This window comes from Paralichthys olivaceus, chromosome 13, assembly GCF_024713975.1.
Source record: "Paralichthys olivaceus isolate ysfri-2021 chromosome 13, ASM2471397v2, whole genome shotgun sequence".
NCBI lineage: Eukaryota > Metazoa > Chordata > Actinopteri > Pleuronectiformes > Paralichthyidae > Paralichthys > Paralichthys olivaceus.
The window spans coordinates 7,890,063-7,909,653 of NC_091105.1; the positions used below are offsets into that span (position 1 = coordinate 7,890,063).

General features: G+C 40.2%; 2 protein-coding genes across 6 annotated transcripts; one reads left to right on the forward strand and one right to left on the reverse strand.

The window, feature by feature from the left end:
- Window positions 1-1,515: 1,515 nt before the first annotated feature.
- On the reverse strand, window positions 1,516-13,849 carry dedd1 (death effector domain-containing 1). Of its 4 annotated transcripts, none has more exons than XM_069537498.1 (6): window positions 13,709-13,849; window positions 13,183-13,366; window positions 12,065-12,577; window positions 11,772-11,900; window positions 10,902-11,042; window positions 1,516-3,494 (listed from the first exon to the last, which is right to left on the reverse strand). In XM_069537498.1, the coding sequence occupies exons 3-6, from the start codon at window positions 12,537-12,539 to the stop codon at window positions 3,088-3,090; spliced, it is 1,152 nt and encodes a 383-aa protein (XP_069393599.1). In that variant the 5' UTR covers window positions 12,540-12,577; window positions 13,183-13,366; window positions 13,709-13,849; the 3' UTR covers window positions 1,516-3,087. The 4 variants fall into 4 exon arrangements, with proteins under 4 accessions (XP_069393599.1, XP_069393596.1, XP_069393595.1 ...); XM_069537495.1 differs by having other exon boundaries at window positions 12,065-12,588; XM_069537494.1 differs by having other exon boundaries at window positions 12,065-12,588; window positions 13,677-13,762.
- Window positions 13,850-14,769: 920 nt separating this feature from the next.
- On the forward strand, window positions 14,770-18,189 carry rabac1 (Rab acceptor 1 (prenylated)). 2 transcript variants are annotated; one of them, XM_069537422.1, is made up of 6 exons: window positions 14,770-14,909; window positions 15,697-15,828; window positions 16,100-16,312; window positions 16,609-16,706; window positions 16,913-17,014; window positions 17,295-18,189. In XM_069537422.1, exons 2-6 carry the CDS (start codon window positions 15,707-15,709, stop codon window positions 17,381-17,383), a joined length of 624 nt encoding a protein of 207 aa, XP_069393523.1. In that variant the 5' UTR covers window positions 14,770-14,909; window positions 15,697-15,706; the 3' UTR covers window positions 17,384-18,189. The 2 variants fall into 2 exon arrangements, with proteins under 2 accessions (XP_069393523.1, XP_069393524.1); XM_069537423.1 differs by having other exon boundaries at window positions 14,772-14,909; window positions 15,700-15,828.
- The last annotated feature ends 1,402 nt before the right edge of the window (window positions 18,190-19,591 follow it).

Genomic DNA, 19,591 nt, shown 5'->3' on the forward strand with positions numbered 1-19,591 from the left:
TCAGTCAGTGTTTATGACCTCCTGGACACAGGCTGCAAACAAGGCCATGTTAAGGAAGGAAGTGAATAGGTTAAATACAAATTATAGGTGATCTGGGCCTGTAAAGGATGAGAGTACTTAAAACATCTCCAAATTATGTATCACTACAACTGAATGACCTAACCTTGAACCTCAGCTTGCCTAAAACCCATCACAGTGCCAGTGCACAGTGATTACTTAGACTCAGAAGTGAAATGAGGCTGCTTTTCAACGTGCCCTTTAGCCGACATTTACATTATTTATTCATGTGCTCCTGAACTGTGATGGTCTACATCAGAGGACTTAATTATGTCCAAGGAGGCAGCACTGATCAGTCAAAGGCCTCACTTACTACCATGAGGACGAAACACTTGTGCATAACACATCAACATCTCTTAATGCAACAGTGAAATCAATTAAATACAGGCCTATTGAATCATATTAGTATTGACTCATAATCCTCGAAACAAGTTGGCACAAGTAAGGAACTGAAAGCCTCATATTTTTAACAGGGGGAAATGGCCATAATCTTCATGCTGCAGACCAAAATGAATGAGAATTAATACAGCTCACAATCTAAAAGTATCACATACATGATAGAGGAAAAAGGAAATCAAAATATTTAAAATAATCTTTACATTAATATTAGAGCTATAGTAAACTGCTCTTTTAAAATGTCTTTAATATTGGTGTAAGTTAGGCAGTCATTTTTAGTGTGTGATGGATATAACATCAGTTTGGAGGACCAGAAATATGCTGGTTATTTAGTTGATTGGCAGTTTGTGCCATGTATGTGTCTAAAATATAACTAATTGTCTTTTTGTGCAAGATTTACAATTTAAAAAAAATTATATGATTTAAAGTACTGCGCTAATTTTTTTTTACTTTTTCAAATGAATAAATGGTGAATTTGCTTGTAATGGTTTAAATCATGCAGCTCAACATGGAAACCGGCAGTGCTGTGTCATTACATCCCCTACAATTAGACCTTCAAGCAACTGAATGGCACAAGGAAGAAAAAAATAGCACAAGGGCAGGTAGTTTAATAAGATGTTTGAAGCACTCATTACACCGTCATCTTGCAGACAGCTTAGAGCAAAGAGAAATAATTAAGGATCTGATCCACGGTGACCTGCATTCGATGGAACTCTTCAAATGGTGTGGGGGCAGAGAGAGGGCACGTTCCTGCTAATACACGTACAGAGGCTGGAAGGCTGGCAAAAATATAAATTTAGAAAACTGTTGAAAATAACAAAGACACAGACAGTGAGGCTCAGGGATGACAGAATATAACAAGTGCTGCTAGTTAGCAAAAAAGGGGAAATATAGGTAAACGCATTCATTGCTACAATATAATGAACCTTTAGATCCATTTGGCCATTATCTCTAAAAGGGTGCTGGGTGGCTGAAGCCAATCTCAGCAGATATTGGGTGAGAGGCGGGGTACACTCCGTTTATGGCAACGCTGACATATAAAAAAAAAAGTCAACACCAACATTAGCTTTAGGCCATCAACCCTTTATTATTCACCAGAAATATTTTCTAACATACAAAGATTTCCACAAAAAAGAACTGTTATACCAAAAGCATATTTTTTTAACAAATATTGTCCTCTATTAAATAACCCCCCGTATGAATAATACAAACAAACTGATGTGCCAAAAACACAAAAGTAAACATGGAAAAATGTCCATTGTCCTATTGTCCCTCCCTCTGCCTGGTCCAGAAGGACCTTCCACTTCAGACAGTAGCGAGTCTGTCTGCTTAAGTCGTGCCTGTATGAAGGGACTTAAGAGTGAGGGGCCTTATTGATCGTCTTCTATGAGTGAAGTCCAGGCATTAGTTCCAGCAGGGTGAATAGACAGCTGTCCGTGAGCCACTCTACTGGGCCAACATAGCAGGGCTGAGTGGAGCTGGGATGTGCACTTTTGATTTTGATCTCCCCAACATCACTTCTATTGACCGACGCACTGTCCTGTGCTTTACTTGCTGAGAGAAGCACTTGCTGGGGCCTCGCTGGAAGCCTGGACACAAGCCACCATTGCATTATCCGAGTTGCTGTTGACAAGCTTGTGATGATGAATCCTCCATGGTCTGCTGAGACCTAGCCCTAATCACTGCTGTCATCTACTGGCAACTGCCGTATCCACTGACCACGGCAATCACAAGTTGGTTTATCGTGGTACACAGTGCTGAGAATCCTCGTGTTTGTTATCAAGGTGTTTATGTGTGGACTAGATTCTCAGAAGTTAGACCAAAGGTCAATTTATACTGAGAGCAGCCCACTTTTCCATTTGTGCTCAAAATGTTGCAATGATCAGAAACTTTTCCTGGCAGTTACTTGGTTACTTGTTTTTTTTTTTTATTACTTTTGATTGGATTAGTATTAGTGTCAGTTCAATTTGTTATTATTATTATTTAAGTCCACAACGTTATTTTTCATTTGAAGGTATTATTTTTCAGGTATACATTTTTTATATTTTCTTCAGCCATTTTGGAATTTGGATCCCCTACTGGCCAAGCATACACCAGGACAAAATTGGCAATATGCACTCAATGGTTTATATTACTGTGGCCAACTAAGATGGTTTGTGTGTATTTAGTCTCAACCTTGACCATTAGAATATGAAAGTATCAACACAATTTAATATTTTTTTATATTTTGCGGAAGCCCAGGTGTCCTATTTCTAATTGACATTTTTTATGTGAGGTGGGGCTTACCGCTTGATCTTCTGAGACAAAGAGGAAAACTCCTGCGACTTCCTGGTCCTACAAAGTAGCACCTGTGCATGAATCCAAAGGAAAAGCACATTGATCCATTATGAATTTTCCTGTCACAAATAACAGAAATGATTGAATTACAAACTGACCATTTTGAAAATGCAGGGGCCTGAGATGAACACAAAGAAATGGTACATGCTGCCATCTAGTGGTTACTAGATGGATAGCATGCACAGAAGGAGGCCATATAAATGCTTACAAATTTGCCTGTAAGTAAACTATATATAGCATTATGTACAATTCAATTCTTTAAATTTAATATGATGCATTTCAAAAAGTCTTATCGGCCTACACAGACCAAAGAGGCTCTATGCGCCCCCCAATACATGGTGACTGCTCTCTCCTAGCTCTCAGCAGCTTTCGGCCTTCTTCATAGTCATCCTGGTCCACACTGATCAGCAGGCGCACACCCTCTGTGCCTGCTGCCATCCTCAGTGAGTCTGTGATGAAGACTCCCTTCAGGGCCTCCAACAGAGCTCCACTCAGGTAGTCACTCCAGAAGGCCTCCAGATTGTCCAGCTCTGTGAACTTGATGTCGCAGACGATGGAACCCAGGTCTCTGGCGCGCAGCAGCGAGCTGGCTTGGCTGAACAACTCGAACTGCCGCTCCAGCGGCTGCCGCTTGTCTGAGGAGACGTTGCCACGGAGTGCCGACTCATGCTCCAGATACTCAGCCCGGACACGCAGGCGGACATCTGATAATGGAGGAGGGAGGAGCAAATAGTTGTGGAAAAAGAGGTGAGGGGTGAAATAATTGTAGGTGAAGTAGAGGGGAGATCATGAATAATGAGGGAGACACAGTGGGTAAGGGGGGAAGAGAGGAGGATGAGAAAAGGTCATGTAAAAAGTAAAAGGGTGGTGGAAGTCAAATTGGATAGGCCCACAGTAGGGGAGGGGGGTCAAAACAAAGGGTAGAAAAACAGGAACAAGACAAAATCATAAAAGGACAATTAGTTCCCATTATCTACATGGGGCATTACATTCAGCAGAGATAAACTAGGAGTTTGAGAGCATGGAGTTCCAAAAAGGAAATTGTGACCCAATAGGCTGATTAAGATGGTTCTGAGAATTGTGCAGCAGAACATTTGAGGTTCTCTTTTGATAAAGGCTTGTCAAAAGAGCAAATGCAGTGTTTTTTAAATTAACTTTTCAGTGTCAAGCCCTGGCTTGGCTTCTTGTTCCGGCCCAGTGTCAAAACACTGCAGATTCATTCTGATCAACATGTTTAATGCTGACAACAGATAGCTCCCGCAGTTCCGCATTAACAGGATTGGCGGTCATGCAACAGCACAGCGAGAAAGATCAGAGGATACATACTGTGCTGAGCAAGAGCACCGCTGAGACCGTCCCCCATGTCATTATTCTGGAACTTCGAGTGGAAACCAGCTGCTGATGACTTTTGCTGCAACAAAAATCCATCTCTCCCTCTCAAACCCCTTCAGTAGAGGTCAACAGTATTTACTACCAATGACATCCATTTTTCTAAGAACATTCTCATCAAGGTTTCATTGCAAGCGTGCAGAAAACTCATGAGTCTTCCTATTCTTCATTCATATTTTGTCTGGGGCTTCGGGAAATGGCACGAGACTCAAGAGGGTTTAAGTTTGGAAAATGCCAACATTAGAAATGCAAATGTTGAATTAAGGCATTGATTTTGCATCTCTTAACATTTGTAGGCGAGTGATAACCAAACACCGTTATTTGCATTTGTGCTTCATAAGGTTGTAATTAGATTACCACGAAAACAGAGGCCCGGATCAAAAGGGACGCTAAATCAATACGATTTAACAAATGTTAGATAATATGCAGGATTGGAAACAACATTCATTTGAAAACCCACTTGCAGGAGATCATTAAATTTAAACATCAATTTCTATTACAAGAATTGAAGGCAAAATATTTTTCTTCAGCTTGAAAGAAAATGAAATTTTACAGACCTTTATAAGACGTTGTAGTGATTTAATAAAAATAAATAAAAATCACATTTCTATTACAATGCTTAAAATATATGACCTTTGACTGTAATAATGTTTCTCAAGTTCAGTCCATTGATAATAACAGAGATTTGATACATTTTGTTGTCTTGTCATAACACAGATCATGATCGTCCTTAGGACTTGAAACCTACACCAATTATTCATCCCCTTTTTTTCCATGTTTCATTGTTTTACAACCTTGATTTATAGGGGAATGCCGATACACAGAGAATCATGCAGAAAAAAAGTATTAGTTATCTAAAATGTTCTAGTAGAAGTAGACATAAGTTTTATGGCATAACAAAACTGATATTGAGAACTTTGTCCTCTGTGGCCCTGTTCATAACTGGTGCTTACATCCTTCTTGGCTGATCCAATCACAAGTGGAAAGCTCTAAGTACAGTTGTGAATGCACCGAGGACACTTTGAGGCTATCACATCAGATTGTTCAGACGTCGTCTGGGACGCATATGGCCACATTCTTTTTGACGACGTGAATGTGTCCTAGGGCCACATTGAGAGACAACCTTCTCAACTGTCCTCCTCTGCATGAGCGGAAGTAAGCGCTCAATTGGTTCAAAAAAATCGCATAAGCTGTCCAGGACATCTGAAAATTTCAAATAGTCCAGAGATATTACGAAAGCGTCAAATATCTTGGGCAATTTTTGGCTTGGAACACACCAAGGATTTCCTCTTTTTCTTTTAATAACAAGCAGACTAGGCACAGGAAGTGCACTGCAGCCTGCTGCTGATTAAAAACACCAATATACTTGGTCCTTGCAAATAGAAATGTACGTATTCATTTTCAGCAGGGAGGAGCAGGGAAGTGATATCTGATCACAAGTGGCCACTTACAATGCATGTGGAAACGGGCTCTAATGTCAGGTCTGAACTGATGTACTTCTTAAAGGCATATCAATGCCAGGTATGAACAGGGCCTATGGTTGCAATAATCAAATCAGAGCTCACCCCTGGAAACACATTATTTCCATTATGAAGTGCAGTGTCTGGTACTGCATCATGGTGTCTGCATCATGGTGTGGAACCATTTCTACAGCAGGCACTTGCATTGCTTGAGAAAGTAGAGGCTACAGTGAATGCAGCAAAATGCAGAGAAATCCTTGAGGAAAACCTGCTGCAGTCTGCAAAAGAACTGTGGCTCGCATGTAAGTGTTCAACACAATAACCTAGAATTTGAACAGGTTTGTTGTCACATGGATCAAGTAATTAAAGGGTTTTCTGCGTCAACAATCCATCGCACATGGATTCAATGTTGTAAAAGAATAAAACTAAAAAGGAGAGGGGATGAAAAACATTTCTTTACTATATATGGTCCCTGCAAGCATTGTTACATCAGTGACAGGATGCGCTTATTCAGGATGTCAAATCAAGTATTTATCTAGGTACAGAATATTGGCGATCACTTTACTTTTACACCCTTTACAATATTCAGTATGGACGTGGTGAAATATGAAGGTGGAGCAGTCAACATTTCCACCTTTTGAATAATTACACTGTGTTAGGGCTGTGGCTATGATAAACACCTGCCCTTCATGCAATTAATGCATTTATGCATGGTCTCCGTGTCTGCCTTCCCATTTCATACTGAGCAGGATGGAGGTAGAGATAGTGGTAGTGAGAAGAAGACCATTTAAAACCACAGGAACACAGTGATAGTCATTTTGTTAGGGTTACAGAGCACTTCACGCTTCATCAGACACAGAGAGATCCACTTAGACAGGACATTAGGAAGCACAGCTTTCATTTTCTCACTTTAAACACCAAGCCCGTTTGGCTTCCTCCATCTCACCCCACCAAAATAAAAAAAAAAGTTTAAGTACCCATTTACGAGGAGTCACTTGGAACGGAGAGCTTCAACTCTTTATCGATCCGTTTTTCTGCTGAACGACTGACCGAGAGAGTGGAGAGTTAGGGGAGTATTGAGAGACAGGCGGACAGAACTCTCTCTTTTCCCCATAGACAAAATTCACCCTCTGTACCATTTTGCGTAGTTTGAGCATTTAGTATTCGTTCTCTCCCTCGCATTGTGTGTAAGGATACTGTTTTTCTGACACACAGGTTGGTCTGTTTAGAACTGCGAACACAGAAAGGAGAGAAAGAGAGAAAGAGACAAGCACAAGTGGGTTGGATATCTGTCGACTGGATTGTTTTTTCAACATCAAGCAGGCATGGAACAGCAGCACTCACTTCTCTTTGTTGTAATGAGGTTTGAGTCAGGGCAATAGTTGATACTGACAAGTTCATCAGCTCAGAAATCCCTTTGCTATAGCTCTACAATATAACAGCAGTGTCTAAGTGGGATGCTTGGGACTACTCTTACCTTGACCAATCCCGTTACACTCACCAATCCATTATTTAAGCTCTGACAGGAGCATTAATCTTTGATGTACATTAAACCAAGTAAGGGCCTTCACAAGCACCCCATTTAGATTGCACATAACTACGACTGAGCTGAAGTAACAAAAACCTTATGGGCATTTGTACCGTTGTCATTGTCAGAATGTAATTGAGACACTTCACTGAAAATGATCTGAGAGATAAATCATGACAAGTATTTGAAGTCTGTTTAAATGTTAGGGGCCAGCATTGGACTGAACCGCCATATCTATCTCTGCTCCCTCTTGACAAACACACTCAGGACTCACACGGGGCACAGAGATAAGATACAGCAGGAGCTTCCTTCAGCAGAGCACTGTGGGGTTATTTTCCTCAGAACTGCCTGAGTAAAGGTTACATGGGCTTTCTGCCCTGTTGGCAGCCATTTTAGATACTCTAAGATGAAATACTGGGCTAGTTCTTCAGAAAGGGCCAAATTACAATTTTTTTAAGTTGAGGCTCCAGACATGGCTTACATGTTGGTTTAATTAGCCATTTGGATTTCAGTTAATAAAATCTTGACACAGATATTTACACCCACTTTTATGAAAATCCCATGAAGAGGAAGAATGGCCACAAAAGATTTCCCGCATGCATTGATAACTGACACTTTCACAAAAATGTCTAACATATTTGATATTTTGTTTGTATATTTTGTTTTAAGTTAACATAGTATGCTCATTTCAGGTTCATAATTTCAATTTGGGTTATTCCTGGAAAAGGTTTACATGCTCTAATGTTCAGAAAACATATCATACAGTCAATTGCTGCAGCTCTTCTTTTCAAACACTGTCTGTAACACTTGGTTTTAGCTCCTGTGTCTTAAAGGAGCCCTCCCATTAAAGCCCAGTCAGCTCTGATTGTGGCCCACTCTGTTGTGATTGGTCAACTGCTTTCACCATGTGGCAAGGTCAGCCTCCACTCTCACTTTATCTGGCTTTGTTGAGTGCACCAGACTAGCAGGGAGGCGCGCAGTATGCAAATATTTGGTATCAACCAGACGACTGACAAGGTGCTTCAGGAGCTTCAGGAGGATGATGGTATTTTCTGTAGGGTAGAGGAGCTCCCTTTACCACAGACTTTTGGCTTTTTAACTTTGCAGACCTCCGTTTACCATATAACTCAATGGAGGAAAGAGAAAATTGGAAAATGTATAATATATCTCAGATATCCTAAAACTATAAGCTCAGACAAAGCTGAAGTTCACCTGGTGTCGAATTATTAACTCCACCCTCTAATGTGAGCAGACCACATCATAGTGAGCATACAAATTTGGCCTCAGCTATGTTTTCTACAGCTTTTGAGATTTTGTATAGTACACTGGAAATGTTTGTGTATCAACAAACACATGTAAGTATTGTCTATTTAACTATATTATGCAAGACAAGGCTAACAGGATTACATATAAGCAACTGCTGTACTTTAGTCATGAAGTTGTCAGACAAAGCAAGCACAGTCATTGGCCATATTTGTGAACACGTGTCAGGTTTCTCATGGTTATTCTCCACAGACAAAGTAAAGGCATTTGCAAAATACTTCCCCATTAGTATAGTTTTGGTGGGATCAAATTAACAACATTTTGTTTTCTGGCATTTTTGCCTTTTGAAGACTTCTTAGAAATGTTTGTGGCGTGCTGCTGAGGATTCAGTTCTGTGAAACACTGACACTAACAAACCTTGTCAGAAAAAAATAATTAAAGAATCTCAATCAGAATATTTTCTCATCCACATCAGTGTGCAAGACTCTAACATTAGAGATCTATAGAGCACATAATGTTTTCTGATGGGGCAGGAAAGGGGGCAGCTACATTATGATACACAAGCATCAAATACACAAACGTGGCAGCACCAATCTATGTTGTAACAGGGGGAGAGCCTCTTTTACCTTAGGCATCGGCCCAGACTTGTGACAGAGCGCATGACTGAGTTGATCGAGCACACTGCAGTATGTATGGACAGAGTGGAGTGACAGACTGTTTTGTTCCTCTGTCTCCATGATCCATTGTGTCTTAGGTTACTGGATCTGAGTCACAATCCTGAGTCAACCTGGTGAAATCAAATGTGAAGTCAAGACAGCAACATGTTTATTGTCACAGGTACATCACTCATCCTGAATAACTAAGAGGGGCTGTCTTCATTGTTAGATGATTTCTCTTTTTTTTTTTTTTTTTAATTAATTTAGAATCACTTTGTTGTAATAAGTATTTCTGACCAAAAGCCAATGATGGACGTTCAAAAAAAGCAATTGGCAACGTTTACATGAATGAATTGAGCAAACTTCACACAAAGAGCAACTGGTATTTAAATTGAAGCTTATTTTGCTGAGATAAACTACCATTGGCCGATTAAAAGGCAGGCAACAGTTGACACGTGGAACAGGACATTGATAATTGATTATACAATGCAGCTTTCCAGTTTCGTTTTGAACAACTTCTTAATGTATTTTTCCAGGAAGATGTTTGAGGTTTGATAGTTTGCTCTTGTGACAACTTTGTATCAAGCTTGACTTTAAAGCAGAGCAACTTATTAGAGAAGACAAAAGGACAAGAGACAACCTACCACGCTCTGAACAGCAGCAGCAGAACATGGTTAGATGGGTTAGAGAGAAGGTGAAATGAGGGGAAAAGAATGCAAAGGGGGACCAAATTGAGAAACAGGCAAAATGTCGCTAATGTTGATGTTACAGTTAAGAAGATATTGAAAATCAAAACGTAAAGAGCATGACAATGAAAAAGAAGATGCCTGTCCAATGAAAGGGAAGTGCAATGACATTTATATTTCACATTTTATGTCTGCATCCAAGAGTTGAATCAATTGTTGTGAATGTTTTCTTTGCTAAAGCTGAAAGTCGAATAGAGTACTTTAAATGTTTATGTGTTTGAGATGTAAAGTCAGGATCTGCAGACCGTTAAAAACGTGTGTTGACGTACTGGTGCCATGAGACAAGAAGTTGAGTTGGCAGACCAAAAGTGCTGACATGAAAAATGTACACTGAATTCAACAAGTGACATTACATTTCCTTTTTTTTTAACCACTGCAGTTCTGGCTTATCTGTACAGACAGGTTTTATACTCAAGCAATATGAGCAATATAAACATTTGGGTTCTAATGCTGTCAAGATTTTCAAGCTGAATGCGTCACTGACATTGACACTGTTAATAACAAGAAATGTATCCATCTGACACACCTGGTTAACTCCCTCCACTGTCTATTTGTCAGGTAAGAAAACTGTTGGTGTGGCTGGTTTATTGCAAGCTGCTATATGAGGTAAATTCTATTATATTAAAATGTTTTACTTCTTCTGAAGTGTGTTTGACATATGTCAAACTTTGTCCCTTTTCTTCACAACAGAATCTTTGCTCCACAACACAAGGAGTTCCAGATTCTGGAATCAGTGTGCAAGGTTTCTGTGTTTTAAGATTTTTTGGGATGATTATTTCAAAATAATATACAAATAAATACCAGTAAGTAAAAAAGAAAACTCAGACTAAGCATGCCAATGCCTTCACTCAAGCTGAGAGTCCGTGAAGACAAACACATCAGAATGAAGGAGAGAAAACCAGAAATGTTTTGATGCTGCAGCGGATGTTAATGGATTGAATGTGATTTCGAAACTTATATGGTTAATAAAAAGGGGAAATTATCTGTAACAGAAAATGGGGGTGGGTGATGGTGCTGAAGACATGAAAAGCTTAACAAGACATGTTAAGAATGCAGGAACTGCTCTTACCACAGGATGCTTTAAATGGTGGTGGTGGTGGAGGCAGTGGCTGCCCCTGTCTGCTTGTTTTCTTGGGCCTGCGGCTCCAGCCATTTCCCCTTTTCTTCCTCCTTCTGCGAGCGGGTAGCCCAGGCATAGGAGCGTAAATATCTGACAGAACAGGAATGGAAGTAGTTAATGGCATTAGGACAATGAGCGTGGAAAAAACAACTTTGTGTTTGTGCGTACATATTACTTTGTTAATTTCCACCAACTTTCTGTTGATATCTGATCAAAACATCCTGTGTTGAAAAGTTCATAATAAGTAGAGGCACCAAAACTACATTTATTCTGTAACTGAGCCAATCATATTTTTTAACAGCCAATGGCTGTTAAGCATTAACAGTACAGTGTGTAGAATTTCGTGATATGTAATGTTGAAATTGCCTGTTGCAGCTGAACACCCCTAACCTCACCCTCACCTTCCAAACATGAAAAAGAACCTGTGGTAGCTTCAGTTGTCATAAAAACTCAAAAGGTGTTTAGTTTGTTCAGTCTGGGCGAACGTAAAAAACATGGTGGGCCTCCGTAGAGAGGGTCCCCTCGATGTAAATATAAAGTATTTAAATATAAAGGATCTTTTCTGGGGTAAAGAAAACTACAATTCATACAATTTAGATGAAACAAACTCGTGAAAACATCATGAGGATCATTCTACATTAAATTTCTGCCAATAGATCCCTTTCACCGAAATCTTACACACTGGACCTTTAAGTGCTATCACTCTAAAGAATGTTAATCAGTAGCTTCGAACAGTCCGCCTCTATGACAAAAATGTTTGCAATCACACTGAAGGCTATACTTCTAGACAAAAAATTGCAACACAGAAAGTGAACTTACCGGTTCTCAATTGGGGTGTGAAATAAGGAAGAGGTATTTCTGTCTGTCTACAGCTGTGACGCATTCCAGAGACGCACGCTAACTCTCTGCTCTCTGTTCCATATCTCCTTCTAGTTCTCTCTGGAGACACTGTAAAATAGAAAAATATAGATAAGTATCATCAGCATAGAAGTGGGGAAGAATTCTGTTATGACTGAAAATCTCTAACATGCCATTATAGTGAGAGGCAGCAGATATAGCAGTCAACATAACCTCAAAATCTGATAAGAAGCACTTCTGAGATTCATCCTCACCTGTCCTCCTTTTCTTGTGGGACACTAAAGGCAGGAGATCATGACGGGTGAGGACTCTTAGTAGTTGCAGTAGTGGCTCCAGGTTGCCATCGCTGAGGTAGCCTCGCCTCTCTAGCTCCAGCAACAGCTCAAGGCCACTCTTGGGCTTATGTGAGACCACTAAAGGATGATGGGGGGCCTGAGGTTTTATACGCCTCCATGCCTTTAGCAGCTCAGGACTCGGGGACACTCCCGGGTCATCTGACTCGCCCTCACAGGGCTCAACTGTCCAGCCTGCTGGATTGAGAGGGTGCGGTGTAGAATAGGCTTCATTCAGAAGGAATGACAGCACTTCTATGTCAGTCTCTGTCAGTTGAGAACCGACTATTTCAATGACCTCATGTAGAGACAGCATCCCATAGTAGTTTAGACACTCTGTTTCATCCCAGTACAGTGAGTTCCTGAAAGGGTACTTGTGGTGGTGGACTGCAGCCATGATGGAGGGCTGTCTGTGGCCTCTCTCTACCCTCCCACCTGTGCCAAGACTGTTCAGGATAAAAAATAAAAAAATACATTACATGAATATTATATTACACAATACACATCCCACTGTCTAACTTTTCAGTTTGGAGGTAACAGCATATGGATCAAGTATTTGGTAGCTTTGCTTTCTGAGAATTACAGCGAGTACTTTTACCCTTAATACTTCAAGTATATTTAAAAACAAGCACTTACTTACATTTGCTCAATTAAGAAAGTTTTACTTGAGTACATTTTTGTCTGTTTCTTTGTACTTTCACATAGTGACTTACTCAAGAAATGAGTACTTCCTCCACTACTGGTGTCAATATATATTGATATTTTGTTATATTGCTATTAATAAAAATTATACTGAGAACATTGTTGTTATATTTCCCAGACCTACTTACAACCACCACTTCCTGAAATGTTGTCTGTCTATTTTTTTGAGATTTGAAAAGTGAGTGAACTTCATTGTTTATAAACTGAAAAGCAGATGTTTGGACGAGAGGCGAACAAAAGCATCGTTCACGATGAAACAGCTGTCTGTGCTGTAGCATGAAGCTAACGTGTTCTCCCAGTGTTTGGTGGCCTGTTTGTGCAAAGCTCTGCACTCCTACCTTCAGTCGGCGGCAGGTCGAGGCTGTCTGCTAACACACAGAGCAGAGGGACAACTGTCTCCTCGTCCTTGGCTGAACTAGATCTACCAAAGCGACTGGAAGACACAGGCGCTGGAGCTCGTTCCTCAGCAGCAGCCGGTGGAGCAAATTACCTCTCGGACACGTTACGTAATCAGTCACGTTTCTGTGAGGGAAAAAAAAACAACAACACGCGTCAGGACACAACAAACAAACAAACAAACAAACGTCGCTTCGTAAAGATTTCGAGCTAAATACACAAAGTGGAAATAACAACACATATCACGCTTGGTTTGAATATGATGTTAAAATATATAATACAAACAAATGTTCAGTATTGGCAGAATTTTGTCTTGTCGGACATGAACGGACATTAACGGACATTACGACGAGCCTCGATAAACCAACAGAGCCTGAGTTGTGTTTGTTGAGAACAAGACAAACTGTAATAAAACTGTTGTTTCTGTAAGTTTCACCTTTTTTAACGTAAACGCGTTTCACAGCTCACCTTCCGTGTTTGTTGACGTTGAGCTGGGAACTCCCACATTTCCGCGTTCTGCCAAACAGCAGCTGGAGGAGGGAACGGGCCAATCACAGCCCTCCGCCCGCAGGATGACGTCAGGTCACGTTTGGACGTCACTGATCCAGAGTCAGATTTTCCCATCGAGCGCCTCTGAGTGAGGCACGAGCACGGAGAGAAAAACAGCTGATCCCAGGTCAGATGATTCTCCTCTATTGTCCCAGCGTGTGAGGCTAAAAACCTTTTCCTCTCATCGTTAATCGTTTCACACTGACGAGTTCACTAACAACTGATAGTGTGAGAAGAAACAGTTAAATGAAGAAAAGAACAGGACGCTGTTAAAGTACTGTTGGATAAAAACTTGTGTGGAATAACCATAAATAAAGTTTATGAGAATAACTATTGTGTGGTGTGATCTTCAATTTGCTTTTAACTGTTTCCTACTGTTTGCCTTCAACTTGCTGTTTATTTGAAAGGACTATACAAATAAGGCTGTTTATCATTACAGTATCATTATTACAATTAGCAATATTAACAATAAAATCAATTGAGTGGCATGGAGCATGTTTTGCCCTTCAGGGTCTAAACCTTAAAACTTTTGAAATGAAAAGCAGCAATTTGTTACAGTTGAGAAACTGTAACCAGGAAACTATGCAGTTAAACACAAAAGGGACTGTTAACGAAGTTAATACAGAAAGTTTGAGACCAAATCATTTTCTGTCAATCTACAAAAAATACTGTTCGTTATAAATTTTATAAATTTTATTATATTTTAAAAAGTTGTTCATATGTTTTCTCATGCAATGTTTACTTTGTAAAGTAACTAAAGTAGTTAAATAGCTGTACTGCAGTAAAAAGCATGTATTTATGGGAATCATCAGTGATCCAGGTATATTTTCAATTTACAGAAGTAACTGGACTTAAAGTAAAGTAAAGTATATTATCTGAACTTTACGTGTAGTACGTGAGTCATTAGATTTAATTAGTTTTTATTTGACTCAATTTGTTGTGAACCTCAAAGAAGCTGTGGGAGCAGATGGAACAGGGCAGCAGAGGACGGTAGTTCTCTGAGCAGTCGGTAGGTGGCAGTGTTTTACGTCCAGACAGCAGGAAGTGAAATAACATCCACATCACATCCGTGAAGCAGAAGAGAAACAAACGCTTCAGACGCGCTCATCAAACTTCTGCTGTGAGTACATGTGTTTACATCGACTGTACCCGCTCTGACACGTCTCAGCCCCCCTGCTCTTCTCTGTCACAGGTCTCAAGTCATTTAAATCCGCCGCAGCCTGAAGGAGACGCAACGTTAGCACCGAAGCTAACGACAATGTTTTGAACAAGCAGCAAAGTTGCTCCACGTAACAACTCTGCTTCGTGATTTTCTCATATGTAACCGGACGTGTTGAGGTGACTCAGAAACGTTGTTGATCAACACATGCATTTTAAATGGTCGATTGTTGGCAACAGTTTCCTTAATATCCGGCTTGTTCAGTGATGTGGCAGCGACCAAGCCCAAATTTCCATTATTCAAATATTGCACTGCAGCTAAGCTAAGCTAACTGTGTCTCAGTGTTGTGTGAGTCAAGGGTGTGGGCATCTCAACATTGTGAAGAACAAGGTAGTTAACTCTTATAAAGTGTCAGGAAAAAGAAGCTAACTTATCTAGTTAGCCAGAAGATGATTATAAAAACAGATTTACATGAAATGTAATTAAGAAAAAAAACTAGCATCCCATCACTATTTTAAAGCTTTAATTCTTCTGGTGTTTAATGGAGGCTGTGATTGATGGAGTTGATGAAGAGTTTTGAGACTATGACAGCATCATACATCATCATTTCTTACTTTGCTGCGTCTAAACATTTGTACGAAACCCCTTGTTTATACCCAAAACCACCCAGGGTTATAATAACCTCACAATGTGCTCTTTTACAATTACGTACAATAGTTTGATAAATGATTCACTTACTGCTTTGTAGCAGTCTTTAGATGCCATCTGGAGCGCCAAAGGGGGAGAACTGTCAAGTCGACATGGACAGCAAAGCTGGAGATCTGTTCACTGCCGATGACGCTCATCCAACTGGCACAGGTGGAACTGGAATAATGGCAAAGTAAGGGCTTGTGTTTTTTATTTCCAGTGGTATTTTATCATATATATATATATATATATTATATTTGTAATAATAATGCTGCTACTGGTATTTATTAAACTGCAATGCAGACAAGCTGTAATAGTCCATCTTCGACAGATAAACAGTTACTACATGCAAAGGCATTTACAGATACTTCTAGTTTCAATTTAATTACATAATTGATAATAAGCAACTGGTGAAATCCTTGATACTTCCCTATGATGTCACTCATTAGTGCCTTATTTCACAGGCTCTGGCTCCCTAAAGGCCTCTCAGTCAGTTCAGCTAAAGAGTGGATCGACAGGCGTCGGGTGTCCATTCGACCATGGGCCAGCTTCGTGGACCAACGCAAGTTTTCGAAACCCCGCAACTTTGGAGAGTTGTGTCAGAGAGTGGTGAAAAATGTGGAAACGTACAACAGCAACTACACCTTCATCTTCCTGGGTCTCATCCTCTACTGCATGTGAGGCCAAAACACGTTTGTGTTGTGCTGTTTTGTTAGTGGGAACATTTTCACCTGCTGCTGCCCACCGCTCACTCACACAGCTTCTGCTTCACATCCACATAGGAACTTTCTTGAAAATGTTTGCAGGGTTTTTAAGAGGTCTATTTTGGCAGTGGGTGTATTAAAGTAAAGGAAACAGGACTGAAACATTAACAAATAATTTAATCATTAATCTAGGACCAAACAGAATTTGAAACTACTGCTGCTGAAATGAACACAAGATTGATCAGACTCTCAATGTTTCCCCTCCTCAGTATCAGCTCTCCCATGCTACTGATTGCCTTGGCTGTGTTTGTTGGTGCCTTCTACATAATCCACCTCAAATCCCTGGAGTCAAAACTGGTTGTCCTTGGTGAGTTAATTTAGAAAATATCAGTCCTGTATAAGTGTCTTCTGATAAAAATCGGTCCAGTTAAAAAAAAAGAAAATACAGAATATCCACGAGATTTGAATATAGTAGGTTTTTTTTAAGTCGATTTACCAAATCTGCATGAGACATCAGATAACTACTTCTAATCTTTGACATGTGTTAAATCTGGAAATGATCTCATCAATCAGGCAAAGAGCTGACTGTCCCTCACCAGATGAGTCTGGCTGGAGCTGTGTCTCTACCTGTTTTCTGGTTGGCTGGAGCTGGAGCCGCAGTCTTTTGGATTCTGGGTAAGTCAGCCAGCAGTATTTGTCATTTGTTATTCTTTCCAAACATGAAGGAATATTATGTTTGCAAAGCTTGTCAGGTAGCTGTATCTGCTGTGGTTGTGTGATATTATTCATCAAATACATTAGTTCTGCAGTTGCATTCAATGAAAATCTCTGTGTTAGTTGAATTATATATTAAAGCAACGGTAAATGCACCAATGTGTGAACACACAAAAACCTCCCTTCTCATTGTTCTTCCCCTTCACATTCCCCTATTTCAATTTGTCATGTCTCCACTCAGGAGCGACGCTGTTTGTGATTGGCTCTCATGCTGCGTTCCGTGAACTGGAGTCCTCTGACTTGGAAGAGCTCTTGATGGAACCGGTGTGAGGAGCAGACTGAACTCTCAGGAGGTGCAGGTCAACGATCAGTTTATACTTTGACCTTGTAATTGTGGAAGCTGAGAAGGAAAACTACTCATAGGTCTGTGTATCCTGTATTCCCTGTATATGGCATATTCCAGTGTATCCAGAATGCATCTTGTCTTGCCTTTTGAAATAATTGTTGTTACAGACTGTATAGCTTTTTTCAAACTCATTCATACACATCTGTCGACATGCACAAATAATTACATTGTTATTTAAGCACAGTATCATGCAGACTCTATGCCTTTCTCTGCATATATTTAAACCTTGGAGGCCTCTGGTTTTTGTCACACAGCTTTTTTGCTCCTTGGTTCTTATGCAGAGACATATCTTTATTTATCTCTTTGCTGTACTCACTGCTGTACATGTCATGGGAAATAGTTTTGGTCTTTTTCTTTTGTAAAGATAATGAATATGCATATGGTCACAGGTCTGCTAAAATCTAATTTTCCAAAGACAAAGTGCCATTTAAAGCTTTAAAATGTGTCTCTTGTAATAAGCATGTACAAAAAAGCTAAATGTTTTATTCAAGTGATTTAAAAAAAAAAAGTGGTGGAGGCTACTTAACAAAGGTTAATAAGACAACATCTTAAAGGTCAGTAATTGTTGTGTTTAATGTTGGGAATAATTTGGTACTAACTCTGCTCACAACATTCAGATCTGAAGGTCATTCCTTAAACCATTTAAATCATTATTCACTTGTTTACATTTCAATGTGTTTTTGTATTTAAATGACATTTTGGAAGTGCAATAAATCCCTGATGTAAAGTACCTCACTGTGTCCAGTTCTTTGTTATTGTAGCATCTTATTAATCAGTGTACAGTTGACTCGTGTTTCTACATGTTTGACAGGAGTTGCATTGAACCCAGTGGCCCTCTGCACTTAGTTTGTACATTTCTTCTTTATTCTGCTCGGGTCTGAATACACAGTGGAGTAGGACAGTTCAAATACTCCTGGCTCCTCTTCTCTGTCTGTAGTACACAACACTGCAGCGCTCACCAACCCCCTCTCGTCCCCCCCTACGGTCCCCCTCTTGTCCCCCGTTTCATGTGACCCCCGTGACCTGTGGTCTGTGACAGCGCAGCGAGAGCACCCCCATGCTCAGGTTGCCATGGTGATGACCTTGGAGGGCCCTAGTCAGACACACACACTCGCTTACACACTGCGGCAAAGGCGAGCGATCGATATTCTATTATATGGAGGGTGTCGAGAGGGGAGAGAGGGGAGTCGCACTGCAGTGAGCTCACTGCAGAGACACAGGGGAAATTAGAGAGAGGGTGAGAGTGTGAGCGTGTTTGTCAGTGAGTGACAGAGAGTGGGTGTGCACGTGTGTGTATGTATTAGAAGGAGATGCTGCATTTGTCATTGGACAGTGGTTTATTGGTGCCAGAAACTTTTTGTGTCACTTACTCAAAGGGACACGTCCTATATATTTTCACTGGATGCAGCAAAGTGACCTTTAACAATACTTATCTCTCACGTTAAAGAACAGTATATTGTGTATAATTTATTAGACTTGGGCGCTCGCAGGGCAATAAGAGGTTCATTTAAAATAGATTACGCCTGTGGCACAGCGAGGAAGCTCGATTGCAGTCTGTTCCCTGAAGATAAACATATACTACTGCGCCTGTTTGAGGGAAAGTCACCTTTTGGAAATAGCGACTTTTATTAATAACAAAATGTGTCATTCTTTCCCAAACATATAACTTATGTATTATTACTTATGTAATGGAAATAAAATATTGTTCATTTTTCTGCAGCCGACAGTGATTCTCATCCTCTGGATGTCACAGACGAGGCGAACACATTTACGGAGTAGTTTGGTGCATTACCCTGGGCTGCTGCCAACTCATGCTCCTATGGCAGATTGTTATGCAGTTTGAAGTCCACATTAACTCATAACACTAGGTGGCATCCCATCCTCACGTTTAAGACCAAAACCGGTTTTAAATAAAATTGTGGCTTCACTTATTCAAATAAATTCACATCATGTGAACTTCATAGTGTGATGAAAGGAATTAAGACGGTTTATTTGCATAACTGAATACATATATTTTATAGCCATGAGGCTGATAAGTAAAAATCTTACAGAAGAACTTTTTCCTAGTGGAGTTTTCTTGCAGGGTTATAGATATAGATCAACAGACTAGAGTGGTACATTAAATTCACCAG

What these genes read in the sequence shown, in the direction of transcription:
- dedd1 (XM_069537498.1), bottom strand. Translation starts at nt 12,539, where the DNA reads ATGGCTGCAGTCCACCACCACAAGTACCCTTTCAGGAACTCACTGTAC. An exon ending in CACACCCCAATTGAGAACCG is followed by an intron (nt 11,043 to 11,771) that starts GTAAGTTCACTT and finishes CTGTTCTGTCAG; the next exon opens with ATATTTACGCTCCTATGCCT. An exon ending in ACCATTTAAAGCATCCTGTG is followed by an intron (nt 3,495 to 10,901) that starts GTAAGAGCAGTT and finishes CTCCATTATCAG; the next exon opens with ATGTCCGCCTGCGTGTCCGG.
- rabac1 (XM_069537422.1), top strand. Translation starts at nt 15,707, where the DNA reads ATGCCATCTGGAGCGCCAAAGGGGGAGAACTGTCAAGTCGACATGGAC. An exon ending in GGTCTCATCCTCTACTGCAT is followed by an intron (nt 16,313 to 16,608) that starts GTGAGGCCAAAA and finishes TCCCCTCCTCAG; the next exon opens with TATCAGCTCTCCCATGCTAC. An exon ending in CGCAGTCTTTTGGATTCTGG is followed by an intron (nt 17,015 to 17,294) that starts GTAAGTCAGCCA and finishes GTCTCCACTCAG; the next exon opens with GAGCGACGCTGTTTGTGATT.